Genomic DNA, 21304 nt, shown 5'->3' with positions numbered 1-21304 from the left:
AATTAATTATGCTTTTATAAGATTATAATATCCCTATTTTTATAATATTTATAAAATCATATAAATAGTATTAAAAATTATTAAATTTAAATTTTTTTTGAGAAAATAAATCATTTAATATTAATATCTATATTTTTATCATGTTTATAAAAAAATATCAATTATGATTTTATTATATTATTTGTTATGAAGTATTCCAAATTCTTAATTAGTATAGATTCCTTTTTTCGTAAAGAATATTATATAGAATATTTTTAGGTTTATATATTATTATAATATTAGACTTTCTTATAGAATAAGGAAAGTTGTTAGAAATATCTATATAAATATTCCACGGTCATGAAGGGAAAAAGTTATGAGATGTAGATGGACCTGTAGAGATTATACGAGGTGAATAGAGATGTGAGGAAGAACGGGAAGTATTCGATGGAGCGAGAGGGCTCGTAGTAAGGTATAGATACAATGAGTGGGGAAACATAGGATGTTTCAGGAACCTAATAGTTGTATCTGATTATGTCCTCTATAATATTCTCTATTATATAGTGGAATCATTCTCTCTCATCAGTAGACGTAGACATGTTTGGCCGAACAACGTTAAAACATCGTGTACCGTATGTGTGATTGTTTTATCTTTGTGTTCTTAAACTAACATTGTTGGCATCAAAGCTTGGCATAACAACTGGTATCAGAGCTTGGGTTGAAGATTTCCACAAGAGTAAAAGATCATAGAGCACACAAGATAAAAACAAAAGGAATTTTCATTGATGGTGGAGTCGATTGCTCTCTCTTGGTGATATGATACAAAAATGTTTGTGTCATGGAGAGCTTGAAGATTAACTTCATGGAATTTGGTCCAAGGTGAAGATTGTTAGGATTTGTCCCAAATTCCTAATTAGTATAAATTATTTTTTTTTAAAGAATATTTATAGGTTGATATATCATTGTAATATTAGACTTCCTTATAGGATAAGTAAGATTGTTATAAATATCTCTATAAATATTCTAGGTTATGAGAAGAAAAAGTTATAAGATGTAATGTAGATGGACTTGTAAAGATTGTACAAGGTGGATAGAGATGCGAGGAAGAATGGGAGGTACTCGGTGGAGCGAGAGGGCTCATAGTCGGGTATGGATACAAGGAGTGGGGAAACATGAGATATTTCAGGAACCCAATAGTTATATATGATTTTGTCATCTACAATATTTTCTATTGTATAGTGAAATCATTCTCTTTCATTCGTGGACCTAGGCATGGTTGACCGAACCACGTTAAAACATTGTGTACTGTATATGTAATTGTTTTATCTTTATATTCTTGAACTAACATTATTGATATCAAAGTTTGGGTTGATATTCATAATTTATTAAAAACTATTTATTTTTTATTCAAAACATCATAAAACACCTTAAAATAAAAAATCATGCTTAAAAACTATTTTTTAAAAATATTTTAAAAATCACTTCCTAAATAAAACCTAAAAAAATTATTATACGAGTTGGATGACATTTTGTTGCGGATGCTCCTCCACGGGACCACATGGAGGAAGCAATGGGGCCGAAGCAAGGGATATATGCTAATACTAGCCTTCCAAGCAAGGCACCAAGGCTTTTTGTTCCTCCACTCTACTACTGACTATGTGAGCTACTCAAACATTATACTAACACTCAAATTTTGTCTCCTTGATGTTCTGTTTTCTCCTTTGAGAGTAAAACACCATGAGGGATTTCCTTCCATTAAATACCCTATTAGAAATGATTTTCACTCCTTTTGTAAACGTAGCTTAAGTTACAACCTTTCTTCCATGATTACGTGTCTTACATCGATTGATTCTTGTACACGTCTTCTTGATGGTATAATTTGTGAATTCATCTGATAATTTTGAATCACATTTTTCCTTCATAAAAAGAAGGCAATTTTTAAAATTGCAAGCACCACACTGCCGACACAAGAACCATGGGCATCATCCCAAGCTTCACCTCAAGTCTGAAAAATCTATAGAATTAATGTGATTCAACTAAATCAAAATCGATCAAAGATATTCAATAATTATTTTGTCTTTTAGACGATGGGCTCAAGTCTCTCGGGCCCAATGCTTGCACCGAGTGGTGATGCCACCTAACTTATAGTTAACGTTTTAAACCACGGTGAATAGTTCCTAATAAATAGTCATTATACCAATCCACTCATGGACAAATTGGGAAATTTCCCACAGTTTTCTCTCTCTCAATGTGGACATATTCACTAATGTTCTGACTACCAACCCTGTTTGTTTCCATAGAAAAATCAAGGGTCCATCGGTCACACAAATCTGTAATTTGATTCCAAAAAAAAATATGGGTGGGGTGGGGTTGGTGACAGCGCTCTTCACGCCACTCATCTGCACTTCATGGCAAGCCCCGAGAAGCACATTTAGGAGATCTAAAACTTTAATAAGCATGGATTACAGGAATGAAGTTGGGAGATTAACGGGGAGTGGATCTCTGCTTGAAGTCAATCCAAAATTGCCAATTTTGAGATCTCCGAGTCAAACCGTGTCAAGCCCCCAGAAGAAGATTAAACAAATAGTACCTGACACAAAGCTTTGATGAGAGTTTGAAAATTGGAAGATAGAAAAATGGAAAAGAGAAATGTGCTCCAGAGACAGCTTGTACTGCAAAAGTTCGACCACTCTGCGCAGATCTAACTTGCAGGAATCAGCATTAACACTTTGTCATCATTATCTGATTTCTTTTTTTAGAATTTATCATAATTCAGTGGATTTATTAAGAATTTATTTTTCTAATTTCTCTACTTTGATTGTTCGACGTGGTGTGACAAAAGGTTAGGTTTTTGTGATGACCCAGATTTCAGATTTTTTATGTGTCTTTTTATAATTTGTATATTTCTCAAGTCTCTGTATCTCTTCAAATGCTGTTATGAGACGACACGTGGAAAAAGTATTAAATAGCAGCATGATTTTTTTTTTAAAGAATGGGTAGGAATAATTTTATTAAAAAAGTTTATGTTAATTTTTTTTTTTAATTTTAAAACTATTTAAATTTATTTTTTTTCCCACAAAAGGGAAAAATATTAATTTTTTTAAAATATCTAAAAATTCGGCTCTTAATAATCCCAAGGTTTCGTTTCGAGAATTTAAGATATTATTATTATTGAAATCAATGAAATAGTTGCTTTCCTTAATCTTGGAGAAGGACTAGTCACGGATTAACTAAACTTGAATAGGATGTATTTAAGGATAATTTATAGTTTTAAGACATAAAACCAAGCGGAAATGATGCCACGAGGGATGGAGGGGCCACATGGGATGACACCTCGGATTCCGGTTTGACCGAATGAATACCGCCACGTACGTAGGTGAAGTAATAAAGGCTCCACAGCTGCCCTCACTTTTCGCCGTTACCAACTTTAAATGCTTTTATTTATTGTTTTTACTTATTTTTCTCTTGCTTTTCAGAGATTACCAGCAGCAGCACAGACACATACCACTGCTCTCTTTAATGCCCACTAGGGTTCCAGCCTTCTACTTATCTTCCCTTCTCCGGCCAGCTTTGCGACTATTTCCCCTTCAATTTCCCTTCAAAACCTCTCTTATTCCGCCGCCGCCGTTGTAATCTTTCGGCATTCTCGCCTGATTCCGCTGTATCGGGTGGGACACTGACCTTCCGGCGGCGGTGTTTCTTTTTCGGCGTCCGGTGTAAATGGTCTCTTCTTTGTGAAATTTAATTGTTTCTGGTAGCTGGGGTTTATGTTTTGAGGTGTTTGTTTGCGATTCAAGCGGTGTCATTTTTGCTCCATTGCATGTGTCCATGGCTTTCTGAGGTTGGTGTCATAGGCTTTCATGGAGGAGTAGCGTTTTTCAGGCTTGAGTGGAGAGGGAAAATGGTGGTGACACTTTTTGCTGTTCTGTTTATAGTTCCTGTTGTTTTGGGATCTCTGGACCCGGGCTTCAACGACGACGTTTTGGGGTTGATTGTGTTCAAGGCTGGCCTCCAAGATCCGGAGTCGAAGCTCATATCTTGGAATGAAGACGATAACAACCCCTGCAACTGGGCCGGTGTGAAATGCGATCGCCAGACCAACCGTGTTTCGGAGCTCCTCCTTGACAACTTCTCTCTTTCGGGTCGGATTGGTAGAGGCCTTTTGCGGCTGCAATTCCTTCGGATATTGTCGTTGTCGAAGAACAACTTCACTGGGACTATAAACCCCAGTCTCGCGCGCATTGCAAGCCTTCGAGTTATTGACTTGAGTGAGAACAACCTCTCTGGACCAATACCAGACGAGTTTTTTCGACAATGTGGGTCGCTAATCGTTGTTTCGCTTGCTGGGAACAAGCTTTCAGGGCAGATCCCAGATACGTTGAGCTTATGCAAGACACTGAGGGGAGTGAACTTCTCCTCTAATCAGCTTTCTGGGCAATTGCCCGATGGAATCTGGTCTTTGTATGGGCTAAGATCGCTTGATTTATCCAATAATTTTCTGGAGGGTGAGATCCCAGAAGGAATTGGAAGTTTGTATAGTCTAAGAGCAATTAATTTGGGGAAGAACAAGTTCTCAGGCCGCATCCCAGACAGCATTGGAAGTTGTTTGCTTTTGAGATTGCTTGATTTGAGTGAAAATTTATTTTCCGGGGGGCTTCCAGAGTCGATGCAGAGACTTAGAATGTGCAATTATCTTAGTTTACGGGGTAATTTGTTGACGGGAGAAGTTCCTGCTTGGATTTGGGGGATGAGAAACCTTGGGACTCTGGATCTTTCTGCGAATGTATTTTCGGGTCAGATTCCAAATTCAATTGGAAACCTTTTATTGTTGAAGGAACTAAATTTATCCTCTAATCAGTTCGGTGGAAGTTTGCCAGAGTCTATGACAAAATGCACTAACCTTGTGGCTATGGATGTTAGCCACAACTTGTTGACAGGTAATCTTCCCGCCTGGATTTTTAGTTTGGGTTTACAAACTATTTCACTTGCGGGGAACAAACTCAATGGAAGTGTAGAATATTCTCCTCTAACGTCAATGGCTGCCTCTTATCAAAGACTTCAGGTTTTGGATTTATCATCAAATGCCTTATCTGGTGAAATTTTATCCGGGATTGCGGCTTTTAGTAGTTTGCAGTTCTTGAATATGTCGAGAAACTCTCTGATTGGTTCTATTCCAGAAAGCATAGGTGAATTAAAAACTTTACATGTCCTTGATTTGAGCAACAATCAGCTAAATGGAAGCATTCCTTTTGAAATCAGAGGTGCAGTTTTGCTGAAGGAACTAAAGCTGGAGAAGAACTTTCTTACTGGGAAAATTCCAACCCAGATTGAGAAGTGCAAGTCACTGACCTCTTTGTAAGTTGTCTCTTTCTGCCTTTTTTTTTCCTGCATTGTAAAATATTCTTTAGTGGTAGTTTTAACTGCTATTTTTAACTGATTCAGATTGATGGAAGCTTTCTGAATAGTGGAAACATCTTTATTTTTTCTGGTTGTATTTTCTCAATACTCCTGATAGAAAATATATGCACATAGCTTTCACTGTCTTATCAGTTCAACTATCCACAATATTGCCTTAAGTGGTGCCATATAGCAGAATCCGTATACTAACTATTCTTGCCACCCTCCATTGTTGGAGCATTTTGATCCAAGTTTGACTTTCACACGGTGATGCATTGTTACATGAGGTGACTGCATCAGCAGCCAAGTCAGGTGGCAGGAATAGTTAGAAGAAAAAAAACGGTGAAAAAAAGCATGTCTAACCGTTTGATACCTGAGGCTCTTAAAAAAGTTTTCATTTCTGAGTTTGTAACTTAAAATAGTCGAATAGAAAGGCTTGTTGGTACTTTTGATTTTCTTACGTTATTAGGATGTTTATATCTGGAATCCTTTAATATAAAAAATAAAAAATAAAAAATAAAAAATAAAAAATAAGAAAAAGCCACTTGTATCTTCTCATTTAAAGATGAACCCTTGTGGATCTTGATTAATATGATGATTTTTCTTCCTGTCTGGTAACATGGATAAAATGTTTGTTATTTAGTTGATTACTCTCAATTTTTGTTCTCAAATTTATATCTAGTAGCCTACATATTAACAGTTCTGATAAGTGCCTGTTTTTGTGCCTTTCATTTGAATTGTGTAGGATCTTATCTCAGAACCACCTCACAGGTCCAATCCCTGCAGCCATTGCTAACCTCACCAGCATTGAAAATGTGGACTTGTCATTTAACAATCTCTCAGGAAGTTTACCAAAGGAGCTAACAAATCTCTCCCACCTCCTATCCTTCAATATCTCTCATAACAACATCCAAGGTGAATTGCCATCCGGTGGCTTCTTCAACACCATCTCCCCATCATCTGTCTCTGGTAATCCATCCCTTTGTGGCTCTGTTGTGAACCGCTCCTGCCCTTCTGTCCATCCCAAACCCATTGTCCTTAATCCTGATTCTTCTTCCAACTCCTCTAATGCCGGCTCTTTCCCTTCAAATCGCCGTCACAAGATTATACTCAGCATCTCTGCTCTCATTGCCATTGGTGCAGCCATTTTCATTGCAGTTGGTGTTTTAGCGATCACTATCCTCAACATCCATGCCCGGTCATCTATGTCTCATGCTGCTGCCAGCCCAATATTATCTGGTGGGGATGATTTTAGTCATTCCCCCACTAATGATGCTCAGTATGGCAAGCTTGTCATGTTCTCTGGTGATGCTGACTTTGTTGCTGGGGCACATGCATTACTCAACAAGGATTGTGAACTCGGTCGTGGTGGGTTTGGAGCTGTTTATCGAACAATCCTTCGAGATGGGCGTTCAGTTGCTATCAAGAAGTTGACTGTTTCAAGTTTGATCAAGTCCCAAGAAGATTTTGAGAGGGAAGTGAAAAACCTTGGAAAGATCAGGCACCATAATCTAGTGGCACTCGAAGGGTATTACTGGACTTCATCCTTACAGCTGCTCATTTATGAATACATCTCCAGTGGGAGTTTGTATAAACATCTCCATGAGGTTCCAGGCAAAAGCTGCCTCTCTTGGCGAGAGAGGTTTAACATAGTTCTTGGGACCGCAAAAGGTTTGGCCCATTTGCACCAGCTGAACATAATTCACTATAATCTCAAATCCACTAATATTCTGATAGACAGTGGTGGTGAACCCAAGGTGGGAGACTTTGCCTTGGCAAGGCTGTTACCAATGTTAGACCGCTATGTTCTAAGCAGCAAGATTCAGAGTGCACTTGGATACATGGCACCTGAATTTGCATGTCGAACAGTGAAAATAACCGAGAAATGCGATGTGTATGGGTTTGGTGTCTTGGTTCTGGAGGTAGTGACCGGGCGGAGACCTGTGGAATACATGGAGGATGATGTGGTTGTCCTTTGTGACATGGTGAGGGGAGCACTTGATGAAGGTAAGGTGGAAGAATGTGTTGACAGGAGGCTCCAGGGGGAATTTCCAGCAGATGAGGCTATTCCAGTGATAAAACTTGGGCTGATATGTGCATCTCAGGTGCCATCAAATCGGCCAGACATGGGAGAAGTGGTGAACATTTTAGAACTGATCCAATGCCCGTCAGAAGGCCAAGCATTAGAATGAATTGAAGTTTGTAGAGGTTAAGAAAAAAAAAACACAAAAAAACACCAGGTAATGGGTTCTCCGGGGAATAGGAATCCGGTTTGTTTGATTAGCTAGAAGGAGAATAGATTGTGTTGGAAGTCCTTTTCTTTTCAACCTTCTGTTTGTTGTTTTGTATTCTTGTTTGTATTTTTTTATTTGTCCTGGTTACAGTTATATTACCGGATTCCTTTTCACCGGTACCAATTTGGGACCCTTTGATATTATCTCCACCATATTTGTTTCTATAGAAATGAATCTTTGTGTTTTGTTTTACTTTGTTGCCTTTGTTTTTATATTGTAGGTGGGTCTCCACATTTGATGTATGAATACAAATCTAATAATCCCTCCATTCTTCTCCTTAACCTGCACGTGCCCATATAATGACATGAACTTGTCAAAAGCTATGCCACCATTCAAATGATTTTAACATCCCACCCACCCACCAGCATTTCCCCTCAAGATTCCATAATTAAAGAATAAATCCTTCCTATTCTACCTACCTCACCCTCTTTTCTCTTTGTGGGTGAGTGTATCTTCACAGTATTTTCTCATGTACGGAAGGAGTTTGTAAGTCTTGTGAATCATCCAAAACACTTAACAGTGGTACGGGAGACAAAGATTTAGTAAAGAAAGGAGATAATTTGATGGTGAGGGTCATTTTCCAATACAGCAATATCTTTGCAGAAGGGCACTCTTTTGCTTTATTTTATTCAACTTTTGTTCAAATTTATTCAAATACTGAAGAAGTTCAACAAAGTTACTCTATGGTTGCCCCCCAACTTCCCTTCCTTTTTCCCGGGAAATCTTTCCTTCCTCACACCCAAGACTTGGTCCCAAATGATATTTCCATTCAAAACAGCATCATGCCCATTTGTGTCTGCCCACTGGTACTAATCATGTGGCCAGTGCACTCTTGCATGGGTGGGTGAGGCTCACACCACAGAGTCAGCCCCTGTGTTCAGTATGGTTGATCATTATTTATTAATGCTTGGGGCATGAAGGGTGTTTTTTTTTTTTTTTTTTGTGGGTTTTGGGGTGGGGGGTGGGGGAGATCTAACGAAAATGGTGTTGGACCCCAAGGGAACTTAATGGTTTCAACATCATCAAAGCACATCACATGCGTGGTCCTCAAAAGCACTTATTAGCTTTTTGAAATGGAATATTTAGTGCATGAAAATCATCACGGGTCTTTCAATGGGCACTTCTAATGTTTCTGTTCTCAAAGGAGGAGAAACAACTTTTCTTTTCTTTTTTTTTTTTTTTAAAAAAAAAACTATTTATTGTTTATCATAGTTACAGTCTAAAAACCAGAAGGATTGCAGTCAAAGGGTTCATAAAGTTGCAAAAGTAATCCATGCATCTCGTGAAAAAATAGAGTAGATCCTTCTTGGATTGTGGGGGGAAGCGCTCAATTTTTGTGTTTGAAGAACTTTTTCTTTTAACCTTGTTTTACGTGCTTATGGGGAGTCAGAAGAGTGATAGGTCTCCATGCTCTCAATTTCACTTGGTTTTGAGGCCATATAATGTTAGGCCTTGTGGGAGACAAATGAACTTGTTACCATTACAAATCTCAGGTTCATTTAATCAGAGAAATGAAACTTTTCCTTTTTTATCTTTTTTTTTCCTTTCTTTTTTTTTTGGGGGGTGGGGAGGTTGGGGGGAGGTTCTTATGGACATGCAGGCTTAAAAAGGAAAATGGGTTGCCCACATTAGTTTCTTTGCAGGGACAAAGGAACAAGGAAATTACTTTAGCAGCTTAATGAATGGAACACACTTGAGAACTAACAAGAGTAAAGGCAGTTTTTGAATTAGCTAGTGAAGCCATTTGCAATTGGAATGGAGTCATGATGTTGCCATACTGTTGGCCTTTTAAATTTGAAGAGTGGAGAGTCAAGACTGAGGAGCTGTAGTAAACAGGTGAGACTCCATATGAATCATGGAGTCTTGTATAATACTTCAGAGACCTCCTTTATGACAATGTGGCATGACGCAATATAATGAAGCATTTGTCCAAGTCCATAGTAGTTTACTTAATTCTTAAGATCGTTGATAATGGAGCTAAGCTGGTTACCAACTTGAATGAAGAGAATTAAATTGTGTACAGGCAATGGAAGATAGAGCTAGCTTAATCCAAATCAAGCTTGGAACTTTTAAAAAATAAAAATAAATAAAAATAAAAGGCCACAGCAATTCAGGGGAGATGCCCAACAAAAAGGTGAAATATGCCATATCTATTTTGTTTGTGGGGGAGCATTGTGGGGTTCCATTTAGATTGAAGGACAGCCACCAACACCCTGTGTTTCCTAATTTGGGTCCCCCCTCTAAATAAACAAGTGATTCCATTCTTGTTCTTCTTTTCCTTTTTCTTTTTATCCCTTCTGTTTGGTCGAGTGGTAATTCTACTTGAGGCCTTGAAGTGGTGAACATTTTTTGTATTTACATATAAGAATGATGCTTGGGAAGCTCCCTTCCATTATATGATTTTGTATACAATTAGGTGTATTTTTGCTCATATATCCGTTAGACAAACAACCCTCAACTACCCAATAAAAAAAAGAGTATTTCATCCTCAAGTTTTACCACATCTGAAGCACCAGAGGGGCCTTCATAAATTGATTTCAACATTTCCGTTATCAAAGTGGGGTACCTAACCTAACTATATAAATAAATAGGTCACTAGCTTAAGCACCGACTGGCAACCTTAAATGACAAGAGATCAAAACTCTGTTGGTTGAAAGGCACTGATTACCAAAGCCAACGGCTCCATGAATAGAATTTCCACAACCAGAACAGGCCACCTAGGCTTAGTGGAACCATCAGGGAAAATGAAATTACATTTCCAACATGACTAGTCTGTGGACAAGCATTCTCAAAATGATCATTATCATCTACATATAATAATAGTATCATTATCATCTACTCTTCAGAAGAAAACAACCCCTTTTTACACACTTCTGGGGAATAACCAAAATTGTGCTCAACTGTCCTATAACTTCCACTATCAAACACTAAAAAGAAAATTGTGAAAACGATTTACATTCAATATTTTGATTCCTCCTTGTAAACCTATCCTTTGTCTTCTTCTTATTGGACAATCTTCTTCCTTCTTCACTGATACAATTCTAATCATCCCAATCATTTTCCCATCCTTCTCTGTTAGAAGACCTAGTAGTAAGGCCATTTGATGAGATGCTACCTACATACCGTCCTCCTGGTGACTTCACTGCTTTATCCTCATCCCAGTCATCATCCCAACCTTCATCCCAACCTGCTGCTGTTTCCACATTAACAGCTGGAGAAGATTCTGGCAAACCCATTTCAAGCTCTTGATATGGAACTCCCCCCTGATGTCTCCTCTTTCTAAACTTGCAACAAGTCCACATCGCTCCCACAACTAGAGCTGTTAGAAACAAGAAGTAGACACCATAGATGGGTGTTACTAGCTCAGAATGAGGGAGCCACTGGAAAAAGTTTCCTTCAGAAATAAGATGGTTTTCAAACACACAATCTTTATTTCCAGCATTTAATACTAGCTTAGAGCTTCCAGTTGACAAGATGTTCATCTGAAAAACAAACAAGAAATGAAGTGTAAAGTTGCTTAAGAATAAACAATACAGTTCCCTAATCTCAAATAGTAAAGCACAAACACAAATTAGTGAATTATTCAACATTCCAAAATATGAATCTCAGTTGTTATGATAGAGTCCTTAAAAGCATGATATGATATAACAAATTCAGAATTTATTATTTATTTAATAATATCCCAATTTCACCTTTATCTATCTCTATTCCATGTATTATATTTTATGAGCATTCTAGTCTGACATCTCTTGCATTGTATATGACTTGGGTGCATTAGGAGTTGTACAAAAGATCTAAATTATGATTTCCTTACAAGCAGATGATTAATTCATAACCAATTCATGGACTTAAACAATCCATTTGAGGTTGTAATGCATTAACCATCGAGATGAGATCCCTATGGTGACTGCACTAGTGTGTATGGTCACATTTTGAATAGGACATATGGTGAGTTATGACATAAGACTATTGGGTAATCATGAATTTATTAAGCTGCTATATTGTATTGTCTCTCAACTTTGAGGGAATACTAAATTTGTGCCAAAATTGCAGTAACTTTGACCTAAGGGTGAAATTCTAAAATAATCATATATTCCTTATGAATTAAGTCATTTTTTATGGAATTTGGTAGCAACAAGTATATTCAATAGAAGTATCATGATATCTCATAGACTTTGAGACAACACATCCCTTTGGGTGATACTAAAGAAGTGTGTTTAGGTAAACTATGGTCATAGTAATTCCTTAAATGAAGCTCGACATGAGCTCTTTGTGAGATAAGACATGTTAATTGATCACATAATAGGAGGATCTGTAATTCAAGGATGTTACATGTAATCTTGAAAAGCTATTAACATTCACCTAGTTAGATTATAGACGTTAGTTCATATGCATACTGTATACAATGGATAACAAGTCATAGACCCCAGCACTTTGTGTCTTATTGTTATTTATATAGGGTACAAAAGTGCAATTAACTCTTTGCAGTGGGATGTTAAGTCAATTTTAAAATTGGATTTTGAATAAATCAATATTATTTTATGGGTCCCAATGGTTCCTTGATGGCACGGTTTATGAGGATTAGATTAGTTTTTTGTTCACTTATGTACATAAGGGCGTTTGGAAAAAAATGTTGCATAGGAGTTGGTGAATTTTATCTTTGGACTAGACTAATTGATTAATTACAACCCTAGTGGGTTAATTAATCAATCAAGACCCTTTTTGGGCTATTTGGGCTAAATTAAGTGACTAAAGCTATAGGTATGCTCAAGTCACTTAAGCCAGTGGAAACCTATAAATATCCCTTTAAGAGTTAGGGTTTCAAACTTTTGTTGTCCATTCATTTATTCTCTCTTACATTCTAGAGAAAGAGTCATAGCCTCCATCTTTTAGATCACCATTTAAGTGTCAAGATTCAAGGAGGAGCCATTGGGTAGAAGACTTAATGTACAAACTCTTCTTCAATATTTTGTTCTACTCTTCACCTATAGGAATCAATATGGGAACATCCAAATCTTGGTAAGCACATTTAATCACTAATATTCTAGATCTAAAATGTTTTTTGATATCATTTGTTTCCGTGGTGCATAGATCTAGAGGCCTAGGAAGTTTTTGCATGTGCCTAATCAGATTCAAAACCAGTGAACGAACTAATCCAAGATTCCTAGCACATCCAAGCTGAAAAGTTGAACACATGACCAATTGTTGAACTCAATAACAAGATCTCAACCCTGCTCTACCATTTCATACAAGAAATAGCAAAAAAGAAACCATACCGCACTGCACCATCACACCATGTCATCTCCTATGATTTACTATAAAACACTTGAAAATAGACTATTTTTGTGAGCTTATTGTTCTAGATCATTATTACTCAAGAGTGTTTCTATTTAATGCACCCAATGAAAACCAGTGATTCCTTCAATACCATACTAAGATTAAAACCATCATGTGAACAGTAGTTTAGTAGTATTTCATCAGAAAAGGCTTATATTTCAGGTTCATGCCATCATTCTTTTTCCAATGGCTTTCATAACAATCAAAACAAAAAGACAAAGTAGCAAAAGAAAAAGGATTTGTACACTTCTAGTTTGATGTTTTGGTATTACATGATTCCTCAAAGAATCTTTCATAGAATTCAAGATATTAAGATTCACTTTCAAGGTGTTCTCTCTATGGAATGATAGGTGTATTAGCGCAATAAACAAATAATTAAAGTTAAGGCTCAAAACTCCCTTGTCATACAATCCCAAAAATAGTGGAAATGAATGCTTCAGAAATCAGATATGGAGGAATTTTTAAACAAATAAAAAATGAAAAAGGAGGTTCTAACTAGATTGACCTCAAGGGTATGGAAACCCAGATAGAAAAATTATGCTACTATTTAATAAAAAAATTATTTCTATTGTTTTGTGTATAATGAAATTCCAAAATGATCCCCTCAACAATTTTTTTTTTTAAGTGTAGACTACAAGAGTCATAGTTGTTAACTTGTAAAACGTATCGTATATAGTTTTTTTTTGTTTTTTTGTATCATGCATCATATCATATCGTGTATTGTAAGTTTTTTAATAAAGTGAGTATATATATATATATATATATATATATATATATATATGTGTGTGTGTGTGTGTGTGTGTGAATATCTATTGAAAATATGGATTACAAAGTAATAGATAACCAATTTTATGGAAGATAGTATAATCTAAAGAGTTAAACTATATTTTATCATATGAAAACATTGAATATTAAAATTTTGACAAGTTCAAATTAACAAAATATAACTTTAATATATAAGCTCATCACATAATCCACAAAAATAAACTTAGTCAATTTTTAGCTATAAATTTTAATTCCAAATTCTAACTAGGTATATGCACCTATGGTGTTGTTACATATATGCCTTTATGTGTCATTTTCAAATTTCTAGCTTTTAGGTTCATCATCATTACTTTTCCACTAGAAAAGAAATTAAAAAAAAACTAATATATTAAGTAAAAAAATTTATTCACTAATAACTATTATTTTCATTGTCAACATTCAAACCGTTCAAATGAAAATTTTCCAATATTCATTATAAAGATAAACTTATTTGACTTTTGATATAACATATGACAACAAGAATGCAACTTTTCATATAAGATTATTTTACGTATTTCTCCTTTTAAACAATTAACATAATGAATTCTTTTAACAAAAAGAAAATTAATTTTATTTTTTAAAAAAATTATACAAAATAATTGAGGATATATATATCATTGTATTGTAATATCAAGTATCATATTGTGTATTGTATATGTATACTAAGATACGGATTGTGATACATATCGATTTCCATAAAAATGTATCGTATCTTTGTATCATATCTTGTATCATAAGTTTTTAATAACTATGGCAAGAATGCAAAAGAAGTTTTAACAAAGGATGTAAAAAATTTAGCATCAAAACAAATTTGTGCTAGATGGCAAGCCCTACTTACAATCTTTGACTTTGACATATAACACATTAAAGAAGCCAATTGTTTGTTTGACTTCCTCAATCGTGAATTCTTGTAGAACTCCAAAGAGACCAACAAAGCCACTTTACGAATGGAAGCAAGAATCTTCCTTTGAGGCTAATATGCCTTCTACAACAGAAAAATTTTGTAAAGTTGAAATAACTATTGAGGATGAACACTCTAATAAGAGAGTTATTGAATTAGCCAAGCTTTATCTAACAGATCATTTCAATTCTAACCTTCTTCCAAAAAACAGAAAATTCTATGAAGCAATCTTAAATTCAATTAACTCATAATTTCAATATCATGCAATGAGCATAATATTGCTTGTTCTAAAGTCTTGATAAAGAAGATTTTATCTACCTTGGGATGGGGCTTTGACCTAGGAAAATCTTAAGTATTCCAAAAATAAAAATATTTTCCCAAAAGCTCTCAATTACCATAATTATATTCATGTTTGGGATTATTTCCCATATTATCATTTCAAAATGATAAGATAGCTCATAGCTGGTTCATCCAATTTCAATTACTAGACAAACTAATGAATTTTCCAAATTGGTTCAAAGATTGGTTGTTTTTATTAGGGAATGACTAATGACATTTTCCCAAAAGAAGTTCAAAAATCCTTTAGAAAATTTTGTAAGAGAAATCAAGGAGTACTGTTTGAAGATGACGCCTTCCTACACCTTGCGACATTCTAGGAAATTCCATGGATAGCTAAATGGGAGGATATCTCTTCTACAATGCCTAAACTTCAAAGAAGGATCTCAATTAGGTAGTGGCCAAAATTTGAATGACTATCTTAAACCATCAATCTTTAATGTTGTTCTTATCTAGCCTAAACTTAGAATGATTGGTTCATCTTCAACCACTACGGATAAAGACCTAGTCTCTTTAAGAAAAGAAAAGGTGAAAGGGTTATCATATGAAGAACTCAGAGAAAAATTACTCTTCTCTAGCATATTCCCTTTCTACTTCTAGAACCACAATAAACTTGGATGATATCTATGAAGGAGATTTATCTCAAATCTTGATAATTAAAAGAATCTAGATAGATGGTAAAAGCACAATTTGCTCTTAGGTGCATTCACATGGTCTTTGTCAAATGGAATATAGGGGACAATTGTGCAAAAGTTGCTTTTGACGATATTCAACCCTATTCACATGATTATGTACAACTCTGCCAAAGCATTATTGCTTACCCAAGACGCGACAAAGTTCACATAGTTTCTCTTTTATCTAGGCTATCTTTTCTAATCTCTGAAGGACCCCATTAATTATTGTAGCTCTCTTATATAAAGTAACCTCTTCTTGTATTCTTGGTGTGAGCTTCTTGTATCAAAAGTTATCTTTAAGTTTGAATGTAAGATTTCTCTTACTACTATTTTCTTTTTGTATTTCAGATTTTAATTTTGAATTGTTTTTATGTTATATCCATTTAGGAATGTTGGAATTGTATCAGAGCTATAGAACGGAAAAAGATAATATCTTTGACTACAAAATAGAAAACATTGGGGACTTTAGTGCATAGCTTGGTAAGACCCAAGGAAGGGAAGTTTTTTTGAAATCATTGTTTGATTTTTTTCACTGTTTTGTTCTCAAATTGGAGTATTCTTTCTTTCTTTTCATATGAAATATCTGTTCCGCTCATTTTCAAAACCAAAATCCTCCTCTAAACAAATTATTTCTACAGCTGAAATAGAGGATCATCTCCAAAATTGGATGATTCCTCAAAGTCCTCGTGGCCAGGACTCCAAAGTTCCTCTATTGTAAACTACTTTTGAAGAAGTTTTAGGAATCATCTAATTCTGGAGGTGATCCTCTATATCAGTTATAAAAACAATTTGGTTATTTTAGAGGAGGATTTTGATCTAGAAAAGGAGTGGAATAGATATGCCATATTAACAGAAAGCAAGAATACTCATATTTGAGAACAGAACACTGAAAAGGATCAGACAATGATTTATGCAAAACCACCCCTCCATTGTGCCCTACCAAGCTGCGCATTGAAGTCCCTAGTGTTTTTTATTCTCTTATCAGAGATATTACCTCTTTCCAATTCTCTGGTTCTAACACCAATACAGTAAAGACACAAATAAGTGAATTTGTTAAAATTCTAGAACATGAATCTCATCTAAGCTGAAAAATTGAACACATGAATCAACCTTGCTTTATCATTTCATCCAAGAAACAGCAAAAAAAGAAATCATACCCCACTCCACTACCCCACCATGTCATCTCATGCGATTTCCTATAAAACCACCCAAAAATAGACTATTTTTGTAAGCTTATTTTTCCTCGTCATTATTACTTGACAATGTTTCTATTTAATGCATGCAATAGAAACTGGTGACACTTTTGATACTACACTAAGATTAAAAACCATCATATGAACAGTAGTTCAGTAGTGTTCCATCAGAAAGGCTTGTATTTCAGGTTCATGCCATCATTCTTTTTCCAATGGCTTTCATAACGATCAAAAGAAAAAGACAAAGTAGCAGAAGAGAAAGGACCCATACACTTCTAGTTTGATGTTTTGGTATTACTAGAACCTCCAAAGCATCTTTCACAGAATCCGAGACAGTAAGATTCACTTTCAAAGTGTTCTCTCCTTCATTTTGGACAATGAGGGCTTTGGATCCTGTTACAAAGGAAAATGGAAGGCAATGAAGAACTCTCTCCTTGACAAGAAATATGTAAAACTAATGGTATATCAACACAATATTCTGTGGGGAATTGAATCCATGTCAATAAACAACAAATATAACAGAAAATAAGTTAACCGACAAACACTCAGACAGCATTCCAAATTTGCAGAAGACATTAAATGATGTTTTATTAGCTTCCTTGAATCCTTAATAACAAGTTACTCGAAAGATGGCAAAAGAACCCAAGGCCCACTAAAGGGTAGCAAAAATGGATACAGGAGGTTATATTTGAGGCCATTTGAGATAGATAATTTGAGTGACTAAACATGCCTAAAGCTTATCACAACAAAAAAAGCACCCACACAGAATAATATAGCATCAGAAGTACTAACTCATCCTACGTAGAACTGCAGAAACCATCCTAATCAGATATAGCTTAGTAGAAAGTCAATGCCCAGTGAGACATCAATCCTTTATAAGAAACAAAATGTTATTAAAGAATGTGTCCAATAACACATCTTAAACACTCAGAAAGAAATAAAAGCCAAGAATGCAGGCATGGACAACTATCACACACTCATGTGGACTTGGAGCACAGAGATAAGAACTCCTCAAAACATTGAGATGAGGATATGTTTGTGCATATGTGCACTCATGAATCTATATAAATAAAAATATTCACATTGGTTTGAGTCTTGAGTATGGATTTGAACAAATTTATATGAACAAGAATATATTCAGCATGCCTCTAAGGCTGTGCATGTGAAATAACAATAGAAATCAATCTAAAAATATAATTTTTTTATAGTTTTTTCTATTTGGCCTTTAAATGGGAATAAAACCTGGAACCTTCTCCATCATCTTGCACTTTAGATAGGACTCAAGGCCAATACAAAAAACAAATATCAATAGCTTCCAAAACATAAGCAGGACAATCACATATCCTTCCACACAATTCTGAAATAAACAAATGTAGACCCGTTGAAGTTTCCGAACCAAAAGCAGACACTTGTGTTCAAAGTTACACTTTAGTTGCTCTTTACCCTCATAGACAGATTTACACTTTAACTAGTGATTGACATGCCAATAAATGTTGATAGAGGAGTATCCAACATATCATAGAATAAACATCAACACAATTCAATATCTCAAAAAGGAATCCGTGCTTTTAACTAATATATTAAGTTCTGTTTGACAGCTGTAACATAGACACCTAAAGATTAGAATCCACTGTGATTGTTCTAAAACAGGAACCATGAAATGCTTTAAATTATAGTCCACTTCCAATATTTTGCTTATAAAAAAAACTATGAAGTACAAAGAAAATAGCTAAAAATGCATTTGTTTCGGTATCCCCATTGAAACTATTCAGACTACAGGAGAATGCTGCATCTAACTCCACAAGCAGAAAAGTGGAAATGATACACAAGGGAGAATGGTAACCACAGTAACCAGGTTACCGCTCACTAATAAGAGTGGAATTTTGAATTCCTGATTTCCTCCATATTATGTAATAGAAAAGCTTGAAGCTAAACCATTTATTTTGTTGTCAACATTGCAATCCAATTGCTGTTCTATTTAAATTGCACTTCCTGACTGCCACCTTTCGACCCAATAAGTAATTTCAGATATGGTGCTTGCTACCAAGCAAATGCACCTCCAAGAAGTCCAAAATTGTTCTACCAGAAGCAGTAACAGTTTTACTGACATCATTTAGACTCCTACACATGCCTGCCAAACTTTATACTCAACATTTGAAATAGTAAAGTCTCTAAGTTGTACAAGTGTTAATGAGCTGCTAGCTCTAAAATTCCAGCATGGATGTTCCACAGTTGTCTAGCCCTGAATCTGCCATTTATCTCAATTCTCAATGCGTTTAAGCCATCATATTCTCATACTAATATAACAAAATACTTGAGCCCTATATCTGAAATACTTCTATATCAAAAGTTTTGACAAGACAATAGTATTTAGATAACAACTCAGTATGATACCCAACAAATCTTGTCAATAAAAATTTAGTTCATTTAATTTGATATTGCTCTTAGTAGTTTTCCAAAATGAGACTTGCAGACCCCATTCACTAAAACTGATACTAAATGCAAGTACAGAATCATTCTACCTAAAGCAACACCACATTGCAACAAAACCATAATCCATGAGAAAATACCATTTTCAAAACTTTGAATGCAAGCAATCATCTTTTTCTTGGGGTCCGTGCACTTCTCAAGTAACCCATCACAAGTCCCATATGTTCCCAGTTCTGAACTGGCTTTATCATCATTTTTCTCTTTTTGCTTCCCTTTTGAATCTGCTTTTGAAGAGTTGGTGGTGGGTACTGGGGCATCCTTAGATTTCTCCTTCCCGAGTTTGCCTGGATCAATCGGCTTTGGCTCCGATTGATTGCCAACAGAAACTGGAGACGGCGGCGGATCAATCTAAAAACAATGGTTTACGTCTCAGAATCGCAATCATTATTTCACTTCAAAATAAGCAATTCTAATCAGAGAATTGTTTTCAGTACTACCTTGGTTGCAGTGGAATCCTCCTTTGGCTCAGCATCAGCCAATTTTCGGAACTTACCAGCTACTGAACCACCAGAAACATTTACAACCAGAAAAAGCAAGAAAATCACAGGAAGAAATTCATTTCTATCCATCCAAACAGACTTGTGATCATGAAAACAACCTCCTTTTCCTGGAAAATTACAAGTCCTTAGCCAATAGCAACTGAAATCGAATCACTGAGCTTAGACTTCACGCATTAAATAAAGGAAGGAGTTATTGAGGGTATAAGGAGATCGAAGTTTAGGTTTTTGTTTTCGATTCAAAACCAGTGGAAGTGGAGAACCACCAGCTCACCATGACGCAATTGAGTGGGTGAATCAGCGAGAATCGACAGTTCGGGTTTTATGGGCCGAATGGGCCTTCATTCCAATTCCTATATGTCGGACTCATTTACAAACCTCAAGCCAAACCCATTTCCCCCCTAGGCCGAGCCTGATCCGTCTAGACTGGGCCTTGAACAGACTTTTTTAATTCGAGCCCAGCCCATGGTCTGGCCCAATCATTTAACCCCGAGAAATGGTCCACGATATCAACGAAACCCATCCAAAATATACTACTGGGCTCCAAGCTTGGGCCGCTTTTTAATTACGTGTAGTTAGCACACATAAAATAAATATACATAATTTATCTCCCTTAAAACTTATCTAAAAAAACAAATTTTAATTATTTTTTAAAATTAATTATATATATATTTTTAAAAACTTTGTAATTGTATTTATTAACAACAAAGATAATATACCTATTAAATTCTTAGGCTAATCAGTTGGCTTAGGCTTGACTAAAGGTGGTTATATTGTTATCGCAAGGAAAAATAAAGTGGATACTTTGGACTTGTCTGACAATTGTTTTCGGGAGCAATTTTTTGTATTATTCTTAATAAAAAATAAAAAAAAACATGTTTTGTAACAAAAAACTGTTTTCTATTTAAAAACAAAAAATATGGTATTTTTAAAGAACTTTTTAAAATTGTTTTATATTATTTTCACTTGTTTTCTAATAGTTGTATTAAAAAATAATTATATAAACATGTAGAATGATTAAAAATAAAATATTTATAATTTAAAAATAATTTCGGTTTTCAAGTAATTTGTGCATTTGATAACGATTTTAAAAAGTGTTTTTATCTTTTTTAATACTTGAAAGATAAAAATTTTGAAGTATAAGAAAGTTTAAAAACACTTTCTAAAATCATTATGAAATGCACTCAAACTTTTATTTTATAAACATTAAAAAACCGTTTTTAAACACTGTTTTTAAAAACTATTTTTCAAAACTGTTTTAAAAAATAGTTACCAAATTGACTCTTTTTATTTGTGACATTTCTTTGTTGGAATTAGAATATTAGGACTGCATTTTTATATTTTTACAATCTATAATGCTTTTGTGTGGAAGAAGCTTGTAGGAACAAAACATAACTTGTGT

At 35.1% G+C, this 21304-nt stretch overlaps 2 protein-coding genes across 2 annotated transcripts; one reads left to right on the top strand and one right to left on the bottom strand.

The window, feature by feature from the left end:
* Positions 1-3418: 3418 nt before the first annotated feature.
* On the top strand, positions 3419-7862 carry LOC100248331 (probable LRR receptor-like serine/threonine-protein kinase IRK). Its single transcript, XM_002267701.5, has 2 exons — positions 3419-5334; positions 6122-7862. Exons 1-2 carry the CDS (start codon positions 3800-3802, stop codon positions 7566-7568), a joined length of 2982 nt encoding a protein of 993 aa, XP_002267737.3. The 5' UTR covers positions 3419-3799; the 3' UTR covers positions 7569-7862.
* A 2531-nt stretch (positions 7863-10393) lies between these two features.
* Positions 10394-20228, bottom strand: LOC100253448 (uncharacterized). Its single transcript, XM_010655031.3, has 4 exons — positions 19843-20228; positions 19486-19753; positions 17187-17308; positions 10394-11152 (listed from the first exon to the last, which is right to left on the bottom strand). Exons 1-4 carry the CDS (start codon positions 19972-19974, stop codon positions 10712-10714), a joined length of 963 nt encoding a protein of 320 aa, XP_010653333.1. The 5' UTR covers positions 19975-20228; the 3' UTR covers positions 10394-10711.
* Positions 20229-21304: the final 1076 nt, after the last annotated feature.

This window comes from Vitis vinifera, chromosome 8, assembly GCF_030704535.1.
Source record: "Vitis vinifera cultivar Pinot Noir 40024 chromosome 8, ASM3070453v1".
In the NCBI taxonomy this organism is placed as follows: Eukaryota; Viridiplantae; Streptophyta; class Magnoliopsida; order Vitales; family Vitaceae; genus Vitis; species Vitis vinifera.
This window is presented reverse-complemented; position numbering and strand designations above follow the sequence as displayed.

Excerpts from the sequence above, each read along its gene's own strand:
- LOC100248331 (XM_002267701.5), top strand. The coding sequence starts at position 3,800 with ATGTGTCCATGGCTTTCTGAGGTTGGTGTCATAGGCTTTCATGGAGGA. Across the intron at positions 5,335-6,121 it reads TGCAAGTCACTGACCTCTTT|GATCTTATCTCAGAACCACC; the intron begins GTAAGTTGTCTC and ends TGAATTGTGTAG.
- LOC100253448 (XM_010655031.3), bottom strand. The coding sequence starts at position 19,974 with ATGGATAGAAATGAATTTCTTCCTGTGATTTTCTTGCTTTTTCTGGTT. Across the intron at positions 19,754-19,842 it reads AGGATTCCACTGCAACCAAG|ATTGATCCGCCGCCGTCTCC; the intron begins GTAGTACTGAAA and ends CATTGTTTTTAG. Across the intron at positions 11,153-17,186 it reads CAAAACATCAAACTAGAAGT|ATGAACATCTTGTCAACTGG; the intron begins GTATGGGTCCTT and ends TTTGTTTTTCAG.